General features: G+C 49.0%; 1 protein-coding gene across 3 annotated transcripts in view; it reads right to left on the bottom strand.

Moving 5' to 3' along the window:
* Positions 1-25453, bottom strand: part of LOC135200396 (PHD and RING finger domain-containing protein 1-like) — a 121816-nt gene that overhangs the window by 85572 nt on the left and 10791 nt on the right. For 2 of the 3 annotated variants that reach the window (XM_064229024.1, XM_064229026.1), the window contains exon 2: positions 679-784. In XM_064229024.1, the coding sequence (XP_064085094.1) occupies positions 679-784 (106 nt within the window). The remainder of the gene's footprint in view (positions 1-678; positions 785-25453) is intronic. The other variant, XM_064229027.1, reaches the window with a different exon arrangement.

Below are 25453 nucleotides of genomic sequence, written 5' to 3'. Positions count from 1 at the left end.
TCCTGAACTGGCTAGTTAGACAGAGACCTACTAGAGCTTCGAGAAGAAGTTCCTAAGCCTATCCTTCTCTAATTTCCTCAAGTAGGAAGTTGGAGCACTCCATCCTTCCTCACTCAGACTCTCACACTCCTTACAAGGATTAGTAAAAATACATTCATTCTCCCTACACAGCTTACATACCGTGTGAGGATTTACCGAACCCTTCGGTAGCCTCACATTACACCCCTCATTCACACACACTCTAATTACATAAGCAGAGTCTGACATCCTAAGAAAAATCCAAAAGCGTAATCCAAAAACAGTCCACAAAAGCGTATGCCAAACCAATGATCCAGTACTTCACCAAAAGACAGTCCAGAAGATCAAAGGCGAACGAAAAGTGAAAATCAGGTCAGGAGGAACCAACAACAGTGTTGTTGGAACCGGCGACAGAGAAAATCTGATTAGAAAACAGGAATGGTTCCTAGTCCCGCCACCCAGCGGCGGGACGGTAGATCACCTGACCTACCTGTAGCGTGTGCCGCGAAATTTGAATTTCTGTCGGGGACGACGGAGTCCATAGCTAAGTATATATCTGACAGGGAAGTTGAATCTACAAAATTTAAGTGCCACTATATTTCTTTTAGCTTAATTTAACTTTCCTGTCTATATCATGCAACTTCATTATCAATAGCATACCTGAGCCAGAATCCAGTGAAATATTTTGTTCTGGTAACTTAGTATTCTTATCTTTTCTACTTCCCAAGTCATGTTTGCTGACTGATGACTCACCATCAAGACCATTCTGAAATAAAGGTTTAGGATCAGTGATAATCTAGAATGAAAGGGCATATCTGAACACCCGTAACTGCATATAATAGGACAATACAGTTTCAGAGTGCAAATTAAAAAAAAAAAAAAAAAAAAAAAAAACAATGCAGCACATATTCTATACTACTGTGTAACAGGACAACAAAAATAACGATGTCAAAAATTGTATTTTTCCTAACTATAAAAACCTGAGGTCCTTTAACAATAGGAATGGTACTTAGCAGCAGCTGAACTGGTCGTAAGCTTCGAACAAGGGAGTTCGGTAGTTAACTGCTTGTACTGCAGTTGGCGGTCAGCTCGACTGTGAGGAGAGGAGTCACTTTGCTTTAGGCCCAGGAAAACGCAGAGTGAGGGGTGGCATGAGGTGGGACTATAAGTAAAGGACCTCAGGTTTGTTTGGTTAGGAAAAATACAATTTTCGACAAATTGTTATTTGTTCCGGTACGTATACAAACCCTCGGTCTTTTAACAGTAGGAAGTCTCACTTATTGGTGGGTGGAATCTGAGTCTTATGAACAGACTGGTGTTCGTCCTACCTTGGTTCCCTCCCTGGTCGTAAGAGCAAAGGGAGGAATCCTAGCCTGTCCAGCTGATCAGACTTCTGGACCAAATTTATAAGAGGGAGGCAAGCGTACCTCTTATAAATAGCAACAAATGCAAGAACTAGTTCCTACTTCAAGAGCCAAGATGAAGTCATGGGTTTGTCTCTTGTTGGCTTCCACTCCCCCCTTGTTGGGGAGTGGTGGATAAAAACTCCTATCCCTAATGAAAGGGATAGGATGGAGCTTGGTTGTATAGCTTACTTGCATCGGCCTCCTGTTCAGCGTAGTGATGACCGCGGCCCTCTGCCCACAGGTAGAGGAGGAAGAGAAGCCAGTCACACTCTCTTACACTCGCTCATTCATGCAGTCACACATGGATGCGATGCTGTTCAGTCCGCTCGGGAGCTGGGTAAGCTACACAACATGTTGAGCAGCCACCATGGGTCCTAAGAAACAATTGTCCAAGGACCTGTGGGCTATATCCTGAAGGTAGAAGGAAGTGCTTGTGGTCTGGTTGGACCAGACCCCTGCCTTCAGTACCTGCGCCACGGAGAAGTTCTTGCAGAACGCGAAGGAAGAACCAATATCTCTGACTTCGTGGGCTCTTGGACGAAGGGTACGGATGTCGTCGCTACCATCAGCTTCGTACGCCCTCCTGATCACCTCACGAAGCCAGCAAGAAAGTGTGTTCCTGTAACTTCTTGGTCATCCCGGTGCTAATGAAGATGTGTCAACACTCAGACCTGAGGTGTCAAGTTTTCTTCAGAAGCGCCGTCGCGCCCTCACAGGACAAAGCAGCATCTCCTTCGCATCAATTTGCGACGCCAGTAAGAATTAATAAATCAATCAATCAATCCTTCGCATCGAAGGCAGTGAAGTCCATTAGGGAGGGGATTGTGAATAACTCGAACCGATCGGCAGGGACCGAAGGATTCTGAGTCTTTGCTCCGAAGTTTGGTATGAAATCGAGCGTCACAGACCCCCATCCCCTGGATGCTTGACTTCGCAGGAAAAGCCATGCAGTTCCCTCTTGGTGATGTCCAGTACCCATACTGGTCTATCCATCTGCAGCGAAGTGTCTCGCATTCTCGAATACCATTGCAGCAAAGCCTCTCGTGGTCTCGTATCCCCCTGCGTGGATAGGACACAGACACTCCATGGTGGGTGTCGATGATATGGGTACTGGGACAAGCTAGTAGGACGAAGTAATGATTGATCTGGAACAACCAAACTAAGTCCACAGCGTAGCTTGTAACTGACTTGGGCGCTTTGACAGCTGCCGACTGACTGCGTTCGGTTGTGAGATGCAAGCTGTCCATGCATCCAAGCAAGTCATGTGACTTTCTCCTTTCAAGGGTTATGCCGAGAGACCATACATATCATCAATTTGTTTGCCACCGATGCCGGACGGCAGGTGATGATTCTCTAAGGCATGTGCCCAATAGGCGAAAGTCAATTGGCTTCTAGAAACCGAGGTCCCTGATGGCAAGACAGAATTCTCATAGTGGTTGAATCTCAGCTAAGGAGAAACAACACTATGTGCCGTTGAAGACGAAGTAGAAGGTGAATGCTACCTACGTTTTCACAGCTGAATCGAGAGAAGTAATTCTCAAGATTCTGAACCTGTGTCTACAAAGGACTGAAAAAACTAAACCGGTATTTCATTGCTGTTCGGTGAGAAGTCGTAGTTGCAATGAAAGCGGGGCGCTTTTCAGTGATGAAAACACAGGTATGTACTGCCTGAAGAACTGCTTCTCATGGGCTGATCCTTCTTCTTTCAGGCAATATACTTGGAAGTAGAGCTGGCAGGGCGGGGAACAGGTGATGTCTTCCGTTACATCTGTAATTCGGGGTGAACAATGAACAATTGCACACCTACGAATACGAGATATTTTTAAAAGACAAACTCAGATGTCTGAAGAAATCATTTCGCATTATCGCAGGGGTGCGATGCAGCGGGAGACTAGGCTACAGACTTCTGTTACCGTGCGGTAAACAGAAAGATGATAGAGTCCATTGAGATATTTCTGTCTGAAAATTCTCGCAATGTCCAAGGCAAAGCAGTAGAGATGGTCATTCATGTATGCGAGAATCCCCATCAATCAGAGGCCTAAGTCTGTGATTGTCAGGCAGAGATACGGTTCAGTAGTCAATCATTGTAGGGGAAAGAGACATAAACCGACCGTGCATCTCAGAGAGCCAGCTGGTACTGGGCTGCTGATGCAGCCCAATACACAGTTAGCTCTCGCTCACTCGTCATCCTGAGTTGCCAGGTAATCCATTCCAAGAAGGAATGCGTTCGGCTATAACCATCGAGCGTAAAAAAATACGCTCGAGCAATTGTATTTAAACGAAACGGATTTCAGTGAATACAAAAGCTGAGGTGGTGGTGTTGTAACAATACCATAAGTACCTCAAAATCGAAACTGGTAACTCCTGGGAGGTTGCAGGCAGTCCCGAGTTGCAGTTCAATTAAGATACTATTCGTCTCGGTCACAATCCGTAGAGTTAACTATGGTATGTGCCTACACCCTGGACAATTCAACTGATTAACAGAATCATGTCGCGAGGGTAATATAGTACATGGTATATTTGTAGGTTCCTGTACAAAGACCTCCATCCTAAATTCTTTTCCATTCAAGGAATGAGAATAAGGATTGGAAGCCGACACCCTTCATTATTTAATCAAGAGAGTGAAGGAGAAGTCTTCCCCGAAGGAAAGCTTCAATGGTGATAACAGAATACCGAAGACGATAGTTCAAGCCAAACTTAATGTTCCCGTCCGTTCTTCTCTATCCCAGGGTTGGTCGCCTACTGTGAGATATTCTTCCTTCAGCAGCAGTGCTTCTTCCAAACACTAGAAATTCCAGGAATTCGAGCATTCCGCAAGATTCCCGATTATCGTAGTAACAATTATCGGGGATTCTCGTCTAGCCCACTCTGGACCGTGGTTTCGCCCAAGTGTCTGCAGATCGTAAAAAAAAAAAAAAATTTGAGAGTGCTAGAAATTCCGCAGAATTCTAAGCGCTCGGCGAAACCCCCACCGAATTCGTCAGACGATCATCGGTTGGTGGTCCTCCCGATTCCCGTAGAAATCAAGGATGGGGCAGGATCCTTCCTCAACGACGGGGACTTACGTTCGGTAGGACCCGAAGGTCCCCCCCCAGGAACACAGTTCCCAACGTGGAATCCTACAGAGAACTCTCTGCAGGATCCCTCCCCTTTCCCTCGTAGCCGTAAGGAGAGAGGGAATGGAGGAGGAATTGGGTACTCGCTCGCCTTCCCAGTGGAACTAGCAGTTGGAGAAGCGAGTACTAGCAGCCATCCCCTTGCGGCGATGGCCTCTCAGAGTCTGGGAAAATGACAATTTGTCCAAAATTGCATTTTTCCTAACTATACAAACCTGAGGTCCTTTTACAATAGGAAGGTACTAGCGGCAGCTGGATAGGTCGTAAGCTTTCGAACAAGGGGTTCGGTAGTTAACTGCTTGTCCGACAGGCGCGCGTGCGCGACTGGGAGGTAAACAAATCACTTTTGCTTTTGGCCCAAGCAAAAACTGCAGAGTGAGGGGTGGCATGAGGTGGGACTATGTGTAAAAGGACCTCAGGTTTGTATAGTTAGGAAAAATGCAATTTTGGACAAATTGTCATTTGTTCCGACACGGCATACAAACCTTCGGTCCTTTTACAATAGGAAGACTCACTTCTTGGTGGGAGGAATCTGAGTCTTTTGTGAACAGACTGGTGTTCGCCCAACCTTGGAATGCCTCCCTGGTCGTAAGAGCGAGGGAGGGATCCAAGCCTCTGTCCGATTGATCGGGGTGTGCACCGAAGGATCAATGGTCAGACCTCTGGACCAAGTACTAAGAGAGAGACAAGCGTATCTCTTCGTACCAGCAAACAAGAACAAGTTCCTATTTGCAAGAGGCAACATAAAGTTATGGTTTGTCTCTTGTTGGCATCCACTTCCCCCCCCTTTTGTAGGAGGAAGTGGTGGATATTCGCTCCATCCCTAGTGAAAGGGATAGGATGGGGCTCTGTCGAGTAGCTCACCGACATCTCGTCCTTATCCAGCAAGGTGATGACCGTATCCCTCTACCCACAGGTAGAGGAGGAGAAAAAGATAGGAAGAGAAGCCAGTCACTCTCTCATTCACTTATCTATTCTTGCAGTCACACCAGGACTCGATGCTGTTCAGCCTGCTAGGGTCTGGGTTAGCTACACAACGTGTTGAGCAGCCACCACGGGGTCCCAAGGAAAACGATCCAAGGACCTGTGGGCAATATCCAAAAGGTAGAAGGAGGTGCCAGTGGTCTGGTTGTACCAGACCCCTGCCTTCAGTACCTGCGCCACGGAGAAGTTCTTGTGTAACTCGAGGGAGTGTACTTCTAGGTCATCTTGGTGCTGACGAAGAGTCTTCAACACTCAGCCTGGGATGTCGAGTTTCTTCAGAAAGCGCGGAGGTCGCGCTTTCACAGGACAAAGTAGCATCTCCTTCGCATCGAAGGCGGTGAAGTCCATTAGGGAGGGGATTGTGAAGGACTCTAACCGATCGTCAGGAACCGAAGGGTTCAGAGTCTTCGCTACGAATTCGGTACGAAATCGGAGCGTCACGAATCCCCATCCCCTGGATGCTTGACTTCGCAGGAAAAGTCATGCAATTACCTCAGAGGAAAAGAAGGGAATGGTCGTATGACCTATCCCTCTTCTCGACTTCGGTGATGTCCTGTACCCATACTGGTCTATCCGTCTGCAGCGAAGTTGTTCTTCTCGGTAGTGGATAGGACACCGACACTCAATGGTGGGTGTCGATGGTATGGGTACTGACAAGCCGTTAGGACTAAGAAAAGACTGTTATGGAACAACCGAACTAAGTCCACAGCGAAGTTCGTAACAGACTTGGGCGCTCTGACAGCTGCCGACTGACTGCGTTCGGTAGGAGGCAAGTTGTCCAAGCACCCGAGCAAGTCACGTGACCTTCGCCTTAAAAAGGGTTATGCCAAGAGACTAAACAAATAATTTGTTCGTCACCGATGCCAGAAGGCAAGGTGATGACTCTCTTAAGGCATGTGCCCAACAGGTGAAAGTCAATTGCCTTCTAGAGACCGAGGTCCCTGATGGAAAGATATCTCATAGTATAGTTGATTCTCGGCTTAAGGAGAAACAACACTATGTGTCGTTGAAGACGAAGGTGTACAGAAAATGCAACCTACGTCTTCACAGCTGAACCGAGAGAGGATTCTCAGATTCTGAACCCTGTGCTACAAAGACTGAGAACGCTAACCGCTATTCATTGCTGTCCGGTAAGGATCGTAGTTGCAATAAAAGCGGAGCGCTTTTCAGTAATGAAGACAGGGAAATACTGCCTGAAGAACTGCTTCTCATGGGCTGAACATTTGGAAGTAGAGCTGTCAGGTCGGAGAGTAGGCGATGTCTTCTGACATATCTGTTAATTCGGGGCGAGCAATGAATAATTGCACACCTACGAATACGAGATATTTTGAAGACAAACTCAGAGTCTGCAAAAATCTATTCGCATTATCGCAGTGCGATGCAGCGGGTGACTAGTACAGACTTCTGTTACCGTGCGGTAAACAGAAAAGATGAACGAGTCCAAGAGATATCTCTGTTGAAAATTCTCGCAATGTCGAAGGCGATGAAAATCAAAGAGCGTCAACAGCAGTAGATGGTCCTTCATATTGCGAGAATCCCCGTTTAATCAGAGACCTAAGTCCATGATTGTTGGGCAGAGATACAGTTCGGTAGTCAATCAAACCAGGGGAGAGAGAGACGTAACCGACAGTGCATCTCCGAGACCTAGCTGATACTGAGCCGCTATCAGGCAGTTCAATACGCAGTAGCTCTCGGTGACCTTCGTCATCCTGAGTTGCCAGGTAATCCATTATTCCACGAAGGAATGGCGTTCGGCTTAGAACCATCGAGCATAAAGAATACGCTCGAGCATTATATTTAACCGACGGATTTCGGTAAATACAAAAGCTGATTTAGTGTTGTCATGACAATACCAAGTATCTAAAATCGAAACTGCATAACTGCTGGGAGGTTGCAGGCAACCCCGAGTTGCAGTTCAATTAAGATACAATTCGTCTCGGTCACGAAACCGTAGAGTTAACTACGGTATGCGCCTACCCCCCGGACAATTCAACTGTTAAAAGAATCATGTCGCGAGGGTAATATACGTAGTATATTTGTAGGTTCTATACCACGACCTCCATCCTAAATTCTTTTCCTCTCGAGGAATGAGAATAAGGATTGGCAGATCGACCGCCTTCGTTCTCTGTCAGAGAGTGAAGGAGAAGTCTTTCCCAAAGGAAAGCTTCAATGGTGAACAGAATACCGAAGACGATAGTTCAAGCCAACTGGAAGTTCCCGTCCGTTCTTCTCTATTCCAGGTTAATCGCCTACTGTGAGATACCCTTCTTCCAGCAGCAGTCTTCTTCCAAATGCTAGAAAAAAATTACAGGAATTCGAGCATAAGCGAGGTTCCCGATTATCGTGTAACAATTATCGGGGATTCTCGCTCACTTTGGACCATGGTCTCGCCTAAGTGTTTGGAGATCGTAAAAACTCGAACACTCTGAGTGGCGCTAGAAATTCCGTAGAATTCTAAGCACTCTCGCGAAACCCACCGAATTCGTCAAACGATATCGGCTGGTGGTCCTCTCGATTCCCGTAGAAATCAAGAAAGGGGCAGGATCCCTCCTCAACGACCGGGGCTTACGTCAGGTAGGACCCGAAGGTCCCCCCGGTAGCGCAGCCCCTAACGTGGGATCTTACAGAGAAATCTCTGTAGGATCCCTCCCCTTTCCCTCGTAGCCGTAAGGAGAGAGGGAATGGGGGAGGAATTGGATACTGGCTCGCCTTCCCAGCGGAACTAGCAGTTGGAGAAGAAAAAGGAGCAGCCATCGCTTACGGCGATGGCCTCTCAGAGCCTGGGAAAACGTATCGTCAGGAGAAAACGTTTTCCCGAGGAGGGTTACGAACTCATACTGTAGGTAAGGGTCTGCCGCCACTGTGAACGTCGTCTGGGTGGGGCTGATCGACACCTGACAGGAGAGAGCCGATACCGTCCTCCGACTCATTCCAGTCCTCGTCGAGGTCGAAACCTCAGGAGGACGAAGGGGTATTCAAATACGGTGTCCGAAGACACGTAGAAACGCCTCTTGTCGCAGTAGAGGAGGTGAAGTAGTTTGTTCGACGGCCATAACTGAGAGAGCCTTCTTGTCCGAGAACGAGAGCTACCTGGTTCAACACAGTCGGCAAGCTCCGATCGCAGGCAGACCCACCGTCGATTTGGGTTCCCTCTCGGGCCCCAAAACGACTCGAGCCGAGACGTGGCTCTGCTGGTGGGAGCGGCGATCCTTCCCCGAGGCCGTCGTGCTGACGAATCAGCGCCATAACCTCGGCAAAGTTCCTCTGGATCTCGGAAGTCACAGCATCTTGCAGAGTGAGACCGTTAAGCCCTTCGAACAAGAGCGTATTCCGAGAACCTTCCTCCTAAGAAGGGGGAACAGCGACAGCCCTCTCGGTCTTCTCCATCCACTTGCGCATACGTCCTGGCCGGTCCAAGAACCGTGCCTGGCACGTAGGTCGTCGTGGTGGGATCATGAGGGGCGCACCCCTCACGATCACTCCTCAATACCTCGCTCCTCCCGGTGTAACCCGAGGAGGTTGAAGGTACGGGAGAGGCAGACCTGACGCTCCCTCCTCGCTCGCTGGCAGAACCAGCAGGCTTGGAGGGCTGCAGGCGATCGTCAACCCGCGGTGGCGATCGAGCTGCAGGCCTGGTCGAACCGTCTCGCTGTGGAGAACGGCTGGACTGAGCACAGCGGCCCCGATCTCGAGTGTCAGAAGAGCTGGTGCTGGTTGCCGTACCCGATCGCTCTCTGTGAGAGCGACGGTCAGGCGACCTGCAGGCTCCACTGTCACAGTGAGACCGGTGCTTGTCCTCATGGCACGTCACGTCGCTGGTTCCAGCCGTGGCTGGCACCGGCGAACGGGAGGACCTCTTCCCAGCCTCAGCCCGTGGCCTGGTCCGGGGTGTGCACGTCCCCACGTCCCGGTAGCCAGCTGGTCGCCGCGAGAGCGAGAGCTTGACTGGTGAGAGTCGCGTGAGCGGCTGTCACCAGTCTTCCGCCCCGTGCCGTGAACCTGACGCTGAGCGAGCTCCGAGGTCTGGTTCCTGGCTGCACGGTCGCTGGTAGGCGACCGTACACTCGGTACCTCCCGCGAACGAGAGGCCGAGACGGACCCTGATGCAGTGGCAGAACCACTGACACCAGGCGAGGAAGTACCGGTGTTAGCCGGTAACCCCTCTGGTCCCGTAGTCTTCTTCCTTGCGGAAGAAGAGACGGGCCCCACGCTCCCGAAGGAGCAGGAGGACCAGCGGAAGGAACCCTCCCGTCCCACCGAGGTGACGAGGGGTCCGGAGAGAAGATCCCGAGGGAGACTTCTTAGAAGGAGGAGGCAACCTTCTTCTTCCTCGGCTGTGAAGCCTTAGAAGTCGAAGGGGAAGAGGCGGCAGCCGACGACGATGAAGAAGATGACGACGACGACACCTTCCTCCTCTTCTTCGTCAGCTTCCTCAGGACAGACGTAAGATCTGCCATCCAGGGCGGAGCCGGGGCTGCTGTAGCCGAAGCCACAGGGCCCTGGACGCACCTGTACAGACAGACCATAGTCTGGGGTAGTACCACCACAAACAGGGACGACGTCAGCAGGTATGGGCATCTCAAGAACAGCAGGCACAGCCAGCACAGCATCGGTAGGGACAGCCAGCAAGCAAACGCAAACGGCAGGGACAGCCGCAGCAACGGCGGGACAGCCAGCGCAGCAACTGCAATGGACAGTCAGCCCAGAATCGGCAGGTACGGCAGGTACGCAGGTACGCAGGCAGCACCGGAAACACAGGAAGTGGAGCAGCAGCCAGCAACATCCTGGTACCGGCGGCAGGTCCAGGGGCGAGCTCTAGGGCAGCGGAAGTGTGGTCGCGGCAGCGCGGCAACCACGAGCGGCGGCGGCACGCCCCCCGCCCCCTCTCGGTAACGGCGAACGGCACTTCACAGCGGCTGTAGGCAAGACTGTTACCACGTGAGGCGAGTACACAGGTGAGGAGGGACGTCGTCACCTGGAGCGTGGTCACACTCCATGGGTGACCGCAGTAGGCCCAGACATAGAACCGCAGCCCCTGGACACTAGCAACGCCCTGCAAATGGAAGACGCCCATACTTCACCAAGTCCACCCTCGTGGCAGTAGCACCTGCGGAAATAACAGTAGTAGCGATTAGTTGGGGGGGAAGTCCCCTCGCGCGGGGGGGGTGAGCCCTCTCCGAACAAGTGGAAGACCCCGAATACAATTGTACATCGGGCACCGCGCGCGCCTCCCCCGCGCTCGACGGATCGGGCGAGGAGAAGAACGCAGATAACCTCCCCCCCCCCCTGAAGGGGAAGGGCCATCTTTGGGAGCTGAGCGGGGGGGGGGGGGGGGGGGGGGGGGGGGGGGGGGGGGGGGGGAGGGGGGTTTCTCGTTCCCCACCCCCAGCACAGCACCCATGTACCCAACAATAATAATAAGAGCCGAGAGCAATCGTGCCCTCGGCCCGAATGCAACGGCATAAGGATCAATTCCCTGACTGAGCGGAACTTGAACCAAATAAATATTGATGCAATCAATAATAAAAGGAATAAAATGAAAAAGAATCTTGCATTACGATTCACTTCACAATGAATAAGGGCTCGGATCGAGCGCATTTGCGCCCTCGGTACCGAGCGCAAGGGTAAAAGGATCCATTCCCGATTATGAATGGAAACCTTGATCCATAATGAATTGATGCAATCAAATATATATGAAAATGAAAAAGAATACTGCGCTTGCGATTTCACTTCATACAAATAAAAAGGGGAAGGATCAATTCCCGGGAAATAGCGGAAACATTGATCCAAGTAAACAATGCAATCTCAATAAAATATGAAAATGAAAAGAACTGCACTTGCGATTTCACTTCATTCAAATAAAAAGGGGAAAGGATCAATTTCCGGGTAAGCTCGGAAACTGATCCAAATGAGTATTGCTACAATCAAAATAAATATATGAAAATGAAAAAAGAATACTGTACTGCGATTCCACTTCCATACAGAATAAGTTTTCGTGCCGAGCGCATTACGCTCGGCAACGAGCATACAGGTCAAAAAAATATAAATGAAAAGAGCACTTACTTACGATTTTCATCTACACATTTCCAACCAAAATATACGCTCGGAGCGAGCGCTCTCCCGCCCTCGGCACCGAGCATACACAATACGAGGATCATTTCTGGGAAAATGAATTCCCGCACTTACGCCCTTCAGTCCCGGCACTCGGGTAATCGGAGGGCGTGGAGAAACATGATATTCTTAGAATACAATAAAGTTTTGTACATACTTACCCGGCAGATATATACTTAGCTTATGTCTCTGACGTCCGACAGAAATTCGAATTTCGCGGCACACGCTGCAGGTAGGTCAGGTGATCTACCCCCCTGCCGCTGGGTGGCAGGAAATAGGAACCGTTCCCACGTTCTAGAACCAGATTTTCTCTTCCACCTGTCTCCTGAGGGGAGGCTGGTGCCATTCATCGTATATATCTGCCGGGTAAGTATGTACAAAACTTTATTGTATTCTAACAATATCATTTTTGTACATGCAACTTCCCCGGCAGATATATACTTAGCTGATTGACACCCTTGGTGGTGGGTAAGAGACAACTATTTACTGAATAGACAGGTAAACAACATACGTTGTAGGTAATAAAAAAATAAAACCTTGGTTCCTACTTGTTCAGGCGGAAGATTCCATGGCTAATGCCTAGGAATCTGCTTCGCCTCAAGAGCCTCAGCGAGGATGTGACCTATGGCTAAGAGTTCTTGTGGGTCTGTCGATGGGGTCTTATCCATTTACTCGACAGAGCCTCTTACATGACAATATGCCTATGCTAGTGGCATAATTAAGGAGCACAACACCGATCCCGATCACCTGATCCTAACACGAGGGTTAGTGCTTAAGTTGAAAAGAGTTATCCCCAAACTCCTTTCAAACAACCCAAAGAAAAAACACGACGTTAACATAAAATTTAACGTACTAGTTAAGGATCAGTAATCGGCTACCTATCCCAGCAATGTATCCGCAGACACGTATCAACCAAGAGAGAAGGATCTCTCGTAGGTTATCTTGACATCCTTCGGATATGGGAAGTCAACACAGAGTTGCATCTCCCGTATGTGACAGCTAATATGTCCTTATGACATATTGTTAAGGAAAGAACAAGAATACAGAAAAGCTCGCATTTCATGCGCTTTTAATTCTCAGCTGTTTGAAGGAATCATCAATGCACTTGTCAAGTGCTTAGGAGATCACATTGTCTCAAAGAAGGCCAGGGCATTCTTTGATATAGATCTCTTCTGGGTGAAGCCTGGAGCCTGGCTAGCACCTCGCGCCTGGCTGGAGCCTTGCGCCTGAATGGCGCCTAGAGCCTGGCTGGAGCCTCGCGCCTGGCTGGCGCCTCGTGACACTGGCTGGCGCCTCGCGCCTGGCTGGCGCCTGATTGGCTCCTCCCTCCTGGCTAGCGCCTCGCGCCTGGCTGGAGCCTTGCGTCTGGCTGGCGCCTTGCGCCTGGAGCTTGGCAGAAGACTTCATGATTACTGCTATGAGTCTGCATGCCTCAAGAGTTTCAGCGAGGTAGGGGACCCTATGGACTGAAACCCAAACCCTTCTGGATCAAATGTCAATGGGGGCTAGCCCGCTTACACGACAGAGCCTTCTCGGATCGTGCCAATGGGGGCTGACCCACTTACATGGCAGAGCCTTACCTGTATCATTATCAATGGGACTAGCCCTCTTACATGACAGAGCTTTAGGTTTCTCTTTACTGGAAAGGAGCCTTGCGTCTGGATGGATCCTCAATCCTGACTGGAGCCTAGCCTTGAAGGAGCCTGGCACCTGGATGGCGCCTGGCTGGCTTCTAGAGCCTGGCTGGCTCCTAGAGCCTGGCTGGCTCCTAGAGCCTGGCTGGCTCCTAGAGCCTGGCTGGCGCCTCGCGCCTGGCTTGGCTCCTCCACACTTGCTGGAGCTTCGAGCTTGGAAGAGTCTCTAGGCTGTCTGGCGATGTCCACATCGGACACTCTTATATCTGTCCGATTTGTTCGCCTCTGGCGCATTTGCGCCAGGTTGGAGGCCCGCTCCTTCTCAGTATCCGCCCATGACAGAGTTCCTTGGAACTGTCCGCCTCTGGGGGCGTTTTTTTCGCCTGTCTTGGCATTTGGGGCGCTTGGCTGGCGCTACATTGCCCTGAGGAGTCCTGAACAAACCAACATAGTTTTATTATCAGGAGACTGGAGAAGGGTGGAAGAAATTCTTCCCCTTTGAGCTTTTGGCCCCTGGCAAGGGGAGGTGATTTTAGTCAGCTACACCCAGTAGACGACAGGATATCTAACAATACGAGAGAGAAGAGTCTTCCTCCGAGGAGGATCCTTCGTGAACACTTCTTTTGCTAACGAGATCTCTTCTTACATGTTGATGAGGTTCCTCGTTGCAGAATCTTCCCTATCCTTGCCCGAAGGAAGGGAAGGAGTCTGGAAGTCGAAGGAGACTCTGAGCTGAAATTGGGCGGAACCCTTATTTCTAGCTCTTATTGTATTCTTCTGAATACCTTCTGGGAAGCATTTTGAGCCCTCATCGCACCCCGAAGACTCTGTAGGCAAACGTTTTAAAACCATCTCTTCTTCTGTAGATGAAAATGTAAGTACCCTGCCTGGGCAACTAAACTTCTATCTGAAAGCGTTGCGTCAGGAATAGAGGATTTAGTTCTTTTGCCAGACATACTATGCTGGCAAGAACCCATTGCCGAGTCTCCATTGAATCTGATGCGAGATTCCAATGCACAAAAAATTCACTTGTCTTCTTGGGTCGTTTAGGCTAAGAGAAACAAAGAATTCCTTCATAAACTTCCTCAAAGAAGTTTGATGAGGAGCAGTTCCATTTTGTCGGAACACGGAATCTGTGGCCACAAAAAAAAAATTCCATTCGAAGTACATGATATCCTACTCTTGTCGTATTACGGTATCGTATAGATCCCGAAGATACTTAATCCTCTGTTATCTCTAATTCCCCTTGTAGAGACAGAGTATAGCCTTTTACTGCGTTCTTTGATAGCAGATATATACATAGGTGATTCTTCCCTCTGAAAGTGAAGAAAAAGCCTCGCTATGTGGTTCACAGAGGTATCGGAAGAGGACAGTTTCCTCATTCCATCTAGCACGATCGCAGCAATTCTATGTCTTAGCCATGACTATTGTCATTTACCTTGAAAAATCCTCTCATTCATGTCCACTTCTGGTCAGTCTGCACGTGGAAAGACTCAGAGTGGAGAGGTTTTTCAGGTCTATTTATAATAGATTCTGATGGAATATCCAGATACTCTGGAAAAGCCTTACGAAACATGCTGTGGAGAAGAACGTGATTCTTGTTTGAATCCAACCTCTCTAAGGCCAAAATGAGGCATTCATCCTCTCTTCCTTTGACGCCCATTATCTTAATATCTGTTAAGAATTTATAACTAGGGGAAAAGACTAAAGTTATTCCCCTTCTTTAAATTAAAGATGTCGTATATTGCTACCTCTCTTGGTCGAAGAAAGGAAGCAGTCTATAGGAAGCCTGTTCGTCTTCTACTTGCGAAGAGATCTATGAAGACTTTCGCAGGTTCTCAAAACTCTTTTCAATAAATGTTAGGACATACGTTAACAGTTATTATCTTCCGATCGAGAAGGGTTCTCACGGACATGCAAAATCTTGCATCGAACCTTTAAGGATCGTTACGTTCCGTGTCTGTTCCCAAATAGGTTCTCTTTTGTTAACGCGAACAGGGGCGAAAAAAGAGATTCTCGATGCTCTTTGCGATATGAGAGAGTCGTGGAATTGGCCTAGTGATTAAAAAAAAAAGAATTCATCATTCCTTGTAAAGAGACCCCTTTCCGATTAAATGTGGGTAACGAAATCAGGAACGAATCTTGCCGTTACCGAGCCTCCGAGAGGCTACTGGTTTGTTTGTTTGTTTGTATGGTGTTTTTACGTGACTTCCGAACCACGTCGAGAGTGAACTTCTATCACCAGAAATCCACATCTCTCACTCCTCAATGGAATGGCCGAGAATCGAACCCGCGACCACCGAGGTGAGAAGCAAACACCAAACCAACCACTACTGGACTCTTAGGTTAATAACTCACTAAAACGAGAAAATATCTTGGATGGTACTTCTGGCGCATTGCGCCAGGCTGGCGCTTCTGGCGCAATTTGCGCCAGGCTGGCGCTTCTGACGCTTTGCGCCAGGCTGGCGCTTCCTTCTAGTTCTTTTAAGGTTATGTGCCAGAACATCTGTGCCCTTATGGTACCCGACATCCTTCACGTGTTAATTCCGTTCTTAGTAGGAAAAAACTTTTATATACGTAGTATAGTTCCATTCAGGGAAACAACTTCTGCCACTAAGAGAATGTTTCCCATCCGACTCACCCATCTTCTCTTGAGCAATATCGATTCTAAAAAGGTTGTGTGCGTTTCTCGAAAGGATGAGAATTATATTATTTCGTGCTCTGCCGTATTAGACTCCTTTATAATACTGTCACATTGTGGTAACAGCATTAATCTAGGAAACCTTTGTAAGGATACTAGGAATTCTGTAGTTAACCTCGGTATGCGCATAAGACTTGACCATACCGTAGTCTTAAAGTGAATTCTCTTCTACTACATTCATCTTCTCACTAAGCATGTACTCTAATAAGCCATGCTTTCGTAAGCATGAGAGCATCATATAATATAGTTCCGCTGCGTTAGAATCCTTTAATAATGTTACCTACGGTAAACAGCATTGAAAGGTTGTAATATCTTTCTTATTGAAAGCTTCTTAGCAAAAGGCAGACAATATTCTATTTATGTTTGCTTAACTATCCCCTCAATCCGAGGCTAAAACCGCGATTGTAGGGGAGAGACACGGTTAGTTAGTCCATCCCGCAGGAAGAGAGGCATGTAACCAACCACTCATGACCGACACCTACATGTTACTGCGTTGGTCTCTTAGGCGCGATAGCAGTCTCCGTTAGCCGTCTGGCCTTACTCTTCCAGAGTTGCCAGCTACTCCATTAAATAAAGGAATCTTATAAAATTATTATCGAACTTCAGGAAGTTCTTATTAATGCATATTTAAGCGAAACAAGACTTCGATAAATCTAGAAGCTAAGTAGGTGTTGTCTTAACAATCCCTTTAAGCGTAGTCCTTCCTAGGAAATTCCTGGAAGGATACTGATAATTGAGTTGCTCTACAAAGAAGTAACTACGGTATGTGTGATTTGCCGTATCGTATTCTCATACAGCAGATACTCTACTACCTTCTTTCCCTGCCGAGGCAGATAAAGGAAAATTTTTACTGTCTTCGTTCTTTCGTTAATAGAATGATAGAAAGAGTATATATATCTCCTTAAGGAAGGAAGTTAATCCAGGAACTCTTTAAATCTTCGTGATTTCCTCATAAAATCGCGGAAGAGACAGAATTCCTGTTCGTCTGTAGGGTTTACGGAAGGAAGTAGATATTTCCTATCCGCCATCATACCCAAACGTCGATGAGATTCTTATAAGAAAAACTCCCAAAGCGCTTGCCTCTTCATAACGAGGGAAGAGCATGAATGAAGGAGTGTGTCCGCATTACTCAAAGAGGAGCCTCGCGACTGACCTCTCTCTCTTAAGAAGATTTGGAATATTCTGGCGCCTGGCTCCTTGCGCCTAGCGCCTGGATAGTTCCGCGCGCCTGGAATGTTCCGCACGCTAGAAAAAAGGAGACTCGCTCCTGGAACGTTCGCTTGTGTGGAAGGTCCCGTGCGCCCTGATAGTTACGAGCGCCTACTAGACCCTTTTAGAAAGAGCCTCTTGCCCGGGAAAACGTTCATGGAAGGATCGTTCTGATTGCCACTGTACTATAAGGCTCCTTGCTCTAGCCGTCTGTTTTTCTGTTGCAATTTGCGCCAGGCTGGCGCTTCGTCTCTTTGAAGGCGCCTTGCGCCAAGAAAAATTTCCTAGAACGCGGCTCGCGCTCAGTTGCTAGAACGCGGCTCGCGTTTGGTTTTTGTGGGAACGCCGGAAACTCGCGCTAGTCTGTTTTCTGGAACGCGGCTCGCTGCTGGTGTTTGAACGTGGCTCACGCTAGCTTGCTGGAACGCGGCTTCCTAAGTTCCTGGCTGGCTCTTGCTCAGTGTTGCCAGATGCCTTTCGCCGAAATCGGCTAACTCAAGCTCTAAAATCGGCTAAATTCCGGCTAGACTTAACAGAAAATGGCTAAAAAAAACCAAAAAACCGGCTAATTTTTTTTTTTTTTTATTGTAAGGTTATTTTCTTCCTAATTTTTACAAAATCAATGCTTTTCATTTAAATCATTATAAACTACTTTTTTAGTTGCTCAGTGTTCTCTTAGTTTTCAGAGAACGCGCTAGATCATCAAAACATATACATTCTTCGTCTTTTCGGATGTAAGATGAAGAGACGCACTTTTTTAAGGATGCCTTTTTCAATGGCTATTCCTTGGCAGTCTGGGACGCTCTACAGATAAACCATGCCTAGGGACGCCTGACCGGTGGGGATTCTCTGAAAACCCCCTTTTACGGCTTTTCGACATTCCTTCTCCCCTGGGCTTGGGAGCTTGAAAGAGGTCTAGGCCTGGGAGCGAGACAGAGCCGATCAGACGCACCCTCCACTGCAATGGGGAACACTAGTAATCACTTCTTACCTTTCAATAGCTCGCATTTTGAGCCACAATCCTTGTCTTCAAATTGCAATTATGAATTTGAAGTTTCTGCGAAGTAAGAAAGTGATGAGGATGCAACACTACTAATACTGTTAATACTCTAATTGCTCGTTAGTACGAGTTTCTAAAAAACTTTTAAAAGAAACGTATCTAGTTACATGCTTTACTGACTCCCTAAAGTAGGAAGTCAGTATATTTCCTCAATCAATTCTAACACTTATTACACATATTAATGAATAAATATTAATATTTCCCTTTCTTGCAAACTATGTGAGTGTCTACCTAAAATTTCGGTAGTTACACGTCATATATTCTTCGAAATTTTCGAAGCCAAATTCCATTACAAAAAGTTAATAAAAGCGTATGCCGAACCAAAGACCCAGTACTTCCCTGCAAAAGACAGCCCAGAAGATCGATGGCGATGAAAAACGAAAATCAAGTCAGGAGGTAGCAACAACATATGTTGACACTACCGCGACAGAGAAAATCTGGTTCTAGAACGGGAACGGTTCCTATTCCTGCCACCCAGCGGCAGGGGGGTAGATCACCTGACCTACCTGCAGCGTGTGCCGCGAAATTCGAATTTCTGTCGGACGTCAGAGACATAAGCTAAGTATATATCTGCCGGGGAAGTTGCATGTACAAAACAAGATCCTTTAATTCACAATTGAATTCAATGGAAATAAATATGAAATGATTGTACTTACAATTCAGTTTCACTAGATAAATAGAAAAAGAAAAACACAACCATGCGAAAGCAACGACGATGAAGCGGGCAGAGAGCGATGATACACGTCCACACGCCAGCAGGCCGAAAGCAAAAGTGATTTGTTTACCTCCCAGTCGCGCGCGCGCGCCTGTCGGACAAGCAGTTAACTACCGAACCCCTTGTTCGAAAGCTTACGACCTATCCAGCTGCCGCTAGTACCTTCCTATTGTAAAAGGACCGAAGGTTTGTATGCCGTGTCGGAACAAACGTATTGTTAGGAGAAAAAGTTTTCCCGAGGAGGGTTACGAACTCGTACTGTAGGTAAAGCGTCTGCCGCCACCGTGAACGTTGTCTGGGTGGGGCTGATCGAGCACCTGACAGGAGAGAGCCGATACCGTCCTCCGACGCGTCCCAGTCCTCGTCAAGGCCAAAACCTCTCAAGAACACCGAAGGGGGAGCGCGCCCTGTTCTCTTGAATGCGTGGTCCAGACGGACCGTCACGTGAACAGCGTTGATGGTCCCTCCAAGAGTCTGGGAAGCGTCGTTCGTCCTTGCCAGCCCCCCCCACCACCCTCACGGTCACTCCTGCTCGCCTCGTTCCTCCCGGTGTAGCCTAAGGAGGTTGAAGGGACAGGTGAGGGTGACCTGATGCTCCTACCCTTCCTACTAGCATGCTTGTAGGCTGGGAGGACTGCAGGCGATCGCCAACCAACGGTGGCGATTGAGCTGCAGGTCTGGACCAGCGGCTTTTTGGAGAAAAGCTGGACTAAGGAATGAAGCATCGGTCTTATGTCAGAGAGCTGTTATGAGAGCTCCTCCCCTGCCTACCAGCAGAACCGGTAGGCTGGGAGGACTGTGATGATCATCAACGACGGTGATGGTCGAGTTGCTGGTCTGGACCAGCGGTTGGCGATCATTCCCCGAGGTCGTTGTGCTGACGAATCAGCACAATGACCTCAGCAAAATTCCTTTGGACCTCAGGAGTGCCCACATCTTGAGGAGTAGGACCATCAAGCCCCTCCAGCAAGAGCGAATCCCGAGACCCTCCTTCTTCAGAGGGAGGAACAGCGGCAGACCGCTCCCGGTCTCCTCCTGCCACTTGCGCATACGACCTGGTTGATCCGAGGACCATGCCTGGCACGTAGGATGTCATGGTGGGATCGTGGGGGGGCGCGCCCTTCTCGATCAATCCTTGTTATCTCGCCCTTCCCCGTGTAACCTGAGGAAGTTGGAGGAACAGGAGAGGAAAACCTGACACTCCTCCCTCGCTCACCGGCAGAACTGGTGTGCTTGGGGGGGTGCAGGCGATCGCCAATGGTGGCGATCGAGCTGCAGGCCTGGTCGTGCCGCTCCCCTGGGCGAGCGATGGACCAAGAACAGCGGCCCCTGTCCCGTGCGTCAGGGGAGCTGCTGCTGGTCCCCCTATCCATCAAGTCCCGGTGGGAGAGGCGGTCAGGGGACCTGCAGAGACCACTGTCGCGATGGGACCGGTGCCCGTTCTCACAGCACGTCGAACCTCTGGAACCAGTCCTTCGATCGAGGGGACCTCTCATCAGCCTCCGCCCGTGGTCGGTCTAGGACCGTCACGGCAACCCTGGTAACCAGCTGGTCGCTACGAGAGCGATCGCTGGTCTAGCGAGAGTCACCTGAGCGGCTCTCGCCAGCCTTCCCGCTCCGTGCCTTGATCCTGGCGCCGAGCGAGCTCTGATGTCTGGGTCTTGGCTGCACGGCCACCCGTGGGTGACCGTACACTCGGTACCTCTCGCGAACGAGAGGCCGAGCCGGAACCTGATGTAGTGGCAGAGCCTCTAGCACCAGGCGAGGAAGTACTAGTGTTGGCCGGTACCCCTCTGGTCCCCTTCTTCTTCTTCCTTGCAGAAGGAGAGACGGGCCCTACTCCCAAAGGAGCAGGAGGACCAGCGAAAGGACCCCCCGTCCCACCGGAGTGGGACAGGCCCTAAGAAGTTCCTGAAGGAGCCTTCTTAGGAGGGGAGGAGGCAGCCTTCTTCTTCCTCGGCTTGGAAGCCTTGGGAGTCGAAGGGGAAGAGGCGGCAGCAGGCGACAAAGAAGACGACGAAGACACCTTCCTTTTCTTCTTCGTCAGCTCCCTCAGGACAGACGTCAAGTCCTCCATCCAGGATAGAGCCGGGGCTGTTGTTGCCGAAGCAACAGGGCCTGGCTGCACCTGTCCAGAAGGACCAGCGTCTGGGGCAGCAACACCGCGGGCTGGAACGACGTCGGAAGGTGTGGGAACAGCAGGAACAGCAGCAGCAGCAAGCGGCAGGTACGGCAGACAGGGCAGGTACTCCAGGAGACGGGGCAGCAGCCAGCGACATCCTGGGTACCGGCGGCAGGTCCAGGGGCGAGCTCTTCGGGCAACGGAAGACCAGGGCTGGCAGCACGAAGAACCCGGAGGGGGAGGCACACCCCTCCTCGGCACGGCAGCGATCGGGCCGTGCACGGCGGCCGTAGGCGTTACTGACATCACATGAGGGGTGTAAACCAGGTGAGGAGGGGCGGCGTACCCTGAAGCCGAGATCGTGGTGTAGTGGTGGTCACCGCTCCATGGGTGACCGGCACAGGCCCCGCCAGATGCTGGAGCACCCCCTGGACGCTCAGCGTGCCCTGAAGTCCCAGCGACATCCACAACTGGCCAAGGTCGTCCCCCGCAGCAGGAGCCCTGAGGAAGCAATAGTCGGAAGTTAGGGGGGGAGGTCCCCCTCGCGCGGGGGGGCGAGCCCCACCCCGAGCGAACGGAAGACCCCGAATACAAATGCACATTGGTTAGAGCGCCCTCCTCTACGCTCGACGGATCGGGCGAAGAGAAGGACCTCGAAACACCCCCCTAAGGGGAAGGCGCCATACGTGGGAGCTGAGCGGGGGGGGGGCAAGAAAGAAGACGAGTGTCAGTTACCAAGGAAGTCGCGGGAGAGCTTTCCGACGACTCCTTGGCAGGCTTTCGTTTCTTCCTGCCCTCGTACAACAGCCACTGCACCTCCGACCAATTAGAACAAATGTTACACGGCTCGGCCCGAGTGCAAGGGCATGAGGATGTAATCCCAGAAATGAGCGGAATCCTTGATCCATAATGATAATAACAAATGAAAATGAAAAAGCATACTGCACTTAAAATTTTCACTTTCACCCAAAAAAATACAAGGCTCGGGTCGAGAGCATTCACGCCCTCGGCACCGAGCGCAAAAGGCATGATAATAAATGAAAATGATATTGTTAAGATACAATAAAGTTTTGTACATACTTACCTGGCAGATATATACGATTAATGGCCCACCCAGCCTCCCCTCAGGAGACAGGTGGAAGAGAAATTATGACTTAGAAAACGGGAATAGTTCCAGACCCCGCCACCCAGCGGCGGGAATGGTGGATCACCTGACCTACCTGTCGCGTGTGCCGCGAGTTTTGAAATTCTGTCGGGACGACCGAGTCTATAGCTAAGTATATATCTGCCAGGTAAGTATGTACAAAACTTTATTGTATCTTAACAATATCATTTTTGTACAAGTAACTTACCCAGCAGATATATACTTAGCTGATTGGCACCCTTGGTGGCGGGCAAGAGACAGCTAAAAACAAAATAATATTTAAACTACATACATTAAAAAACAGGAAAAAACAACCTATGTTCTTGGATAACATAATCCATAGTTCCTACCTTATTGGGCTGAAGACTTCATGACTACTGTCGATGAGTCTGCTTGCCTCAAGAGTTTCAACGAGGAATGAACCTATGGTTGAATAACTCTTTGGATCGTGTCAATGGGGGCTAGCCCGCTTACGCGACAGAGCCTATACTGGATCGTACCAATGGGGGCTGACCCACTTACATGGTAGAGCCTTGACCTTTTGTCATATCAATGGAGACTCGCCCTCTTACATGACAGAGTTAAGGTTATTAAACAAATCACAAAGAGCACTGAAGCCAATCCCGATCACCTGACCATGTTAGTCTTGTTACAATCTATGAATTGTAAGAGGGTCCCTATTCCCTCTGACAATTAACCAATAAAAACCACCACCAATAAACAGTAATTTAAGCCTTAACTAAATAGGAAGGATTAGCCTCAGCCCATTTCTCCCCAGCACTGAATTCGCCGAAACATACGCTCCCAGAGCAAAGCACTTTTCGTACGAAATTTTAACATCTCTTAGGTAATTCGAGGCGAACACCGAATTACATCTCCAAATGTCGACTCTATAAGAGCCTGAAGCGACCATGTTTTGTGAAATGCCATCGACGTAGCTATGGTTCTCTCATTCAGAGCTCTCACTCTGAGAACCTTGAAATGCTCTTCTTCGCATTTAAGGTGAGCTTCCCTTATTACATCTTTTATGAAGAATGTAAGGGCGTTCTTAGAAATCGCTCTTTTCGGATCTCTTACAGAGCACCAAAGACTTTCTTCTGTACCTTTCAGCAACTTCTTCTTCTCCAGGTAGAACTTGAGTGCCCTGACTGGACACAAAGTCCTTTCTAGTTCTCTCCTGTTAATGAAGATATTCCTTTATCTCAAAGCTTCTTGGCCAAGGCTTTGAGGGATTTTCATTTTTCGCTAGAAAAAAATGGTCGAAAGGAGCAAATCGCTGAATCTTTCTTAAAACCCCACTTTACTTACCTTCCAAAAGCTTGCAACTCGCTCACTCTCTTGGCTGTTGCTAACGCAAAAAGGAATAAAGACTTTCTTTGTTAAGTCCCTAACGAAGCTGCGTGAGACGGTACGAATTTTTTCCGACATTAGGAACTTGAGGACCACATCCAAGTTCCAGCTAGGCTTCTTGATTACATGTTCTTTCGTGGTCTCAAAAGACCTTTAAATGGTCATGAAGATCTTTATTGTTTGTTAGATCTATTCCTCTATGTCGAAAAAAAAACTGAGGCCAGCATACTTCTGTAACCCTTCACTGTTGAAACTGCCAGGTTACAGTCTTTTCCTCAAATATAGGAGAAAATCTGCGATTTCAGTTACAGAGGTACTGGAGGAGGATATTTTCTTTTCCCTACACATCTTCTAAACAACTCCCACTTCGACTGATATACTTAGAAGTGGAGACTCTTCTGGCTCTTGCAATAGCCTTCGCCACTTCTCGTGAAAAGCCCCTTGCTCTGACAAGTCCTTCGACAGTCTGAAGGCGGTCAGACTTAGAGCGGGGAGGTTTTTGTGAAACCTGTCGAAGTGGGGTTGTTCGAGAAGATCGTTCCTTAGTGGAAGCGATCTTGGAAAATCCACTAACCACTCCAGCACCTCTGTGAACCAATCGAGAGCCGGCCAAAAGGGAGCGATGAGGGTCATTCTTGTTCCTTCCGAGCAAGCGAACTTCCTCAACACTTCTCCTACTATCTTGAAAGGAGGGAAGGCGTACGCGTCCAAGCCCGTCCAATCTAGCAGAAAGCTGTCTACTGCTACTGCTTTGAGGATCCGAGATCGGGGAGCAATAGGTTTCTAATCTGTGGTTCTTGTTGGTCACGAACAGGTCTATATTGGGCCTTCCCCACAGATGCCACAGTTGTTGGCAAATCTGAGGATGAGAGTCCATTCCGTGGGTAGGACTTGATCTTTTCTGCTTAACAGATCTGCCCGGACATTTTTCTCTCCCTGTACAAACCTTGTGAGGAGAGAGATCTTCCTTTCCTGTGCCCAAATCAGCAGATCCTTTGCTGATTCGTACAGGGAAAGGAATGCGTCCCCCCTTGCTTCTTTATATAAGCGAGGGCTGGTTGTGTTGTCCGAGTGAATCTGAATCCCCAGACCTGAGACCTGTTCCTCGAAATGAACCAAAGCTAGATGAATGGCTGTTAGCTCTTTCTTGTTGATGTGCCAGGACACTTGTTCTCCTTCCCAAATGCCTGACACTTCTTGCGAACCTAGGTCGCTCCCCACCTGAATCTAGGCCGTCTGCAAACAACGCTAGGCGCGGGTTCTGTAAGCGAAGGAGATTCCTTTGCTTTAGTTTCTGTGGATCTAACCGGACCAACGGATATTCTTCCTTGATCCGTTTCGAGATTGGAAAAGTCTCTCCCAGATTGTTGGACTTCCAATCCCACTTCTCCTTCAGATAAATTGAAGGGGTGGGGTCGTAGGTGAAGTCTTCCTAAGGAAACGAACTGTTCCATCGAGGAGAGGGTCCCCAGCAAGCTCATCCATTCCCTCGCGGAACAATGTTTCTTTCCTTAAGAAGACTGACACCTTTTCTAGGCAGCGTTCTCTCCTTTCCTGCGAAGGATACGCTAGAAAATCCCGAGAATCCATCTGAATCCCCAGATAGACAATACTTTGCTGGGGAGTCAGCATGGATTTCTCGTGATTTACTAAAAGTCCTAAGGACTTTGTCAACTTTAGAGTCACTAAAAGGTCCTCCAGACATTTTTTTCTCCGATTGGGCTCTTATTAGCCAATCGTCCAGATATAACGAGATCCTGATCCCTTCCAGATGTAGCCAATAAGCTACATTCTTCATGATGTCCGTAAAGACTTGAGGGGCAGTCGAAAGTCCGAAGCACATCGCTCGGAACTGGAACACTTTCCCTTGGAACATGAACCTC

Source organism: Macrobrachium nipponense, chromosome 26 (genome assembly GCF_015104395.2).
Source record: "Macrobrachium nipponense isolate FS-2020 chromosome 26, ASM1510439v2, whole genome shotgun sequence".
Taxonomy (NCBI): domain Eukaryota; kingdom Metazoa; phylum Arthropoda; class Malacostraca; order Decapoda; family Palaemonidae; genus Macrobrachium; species Macrobrachium nipponense.
The sequence above is the reverse complement of the archived record's forward strand: the minus strand, read 5'-3'. Positions and strand labels throughout refer to the sequence as shown.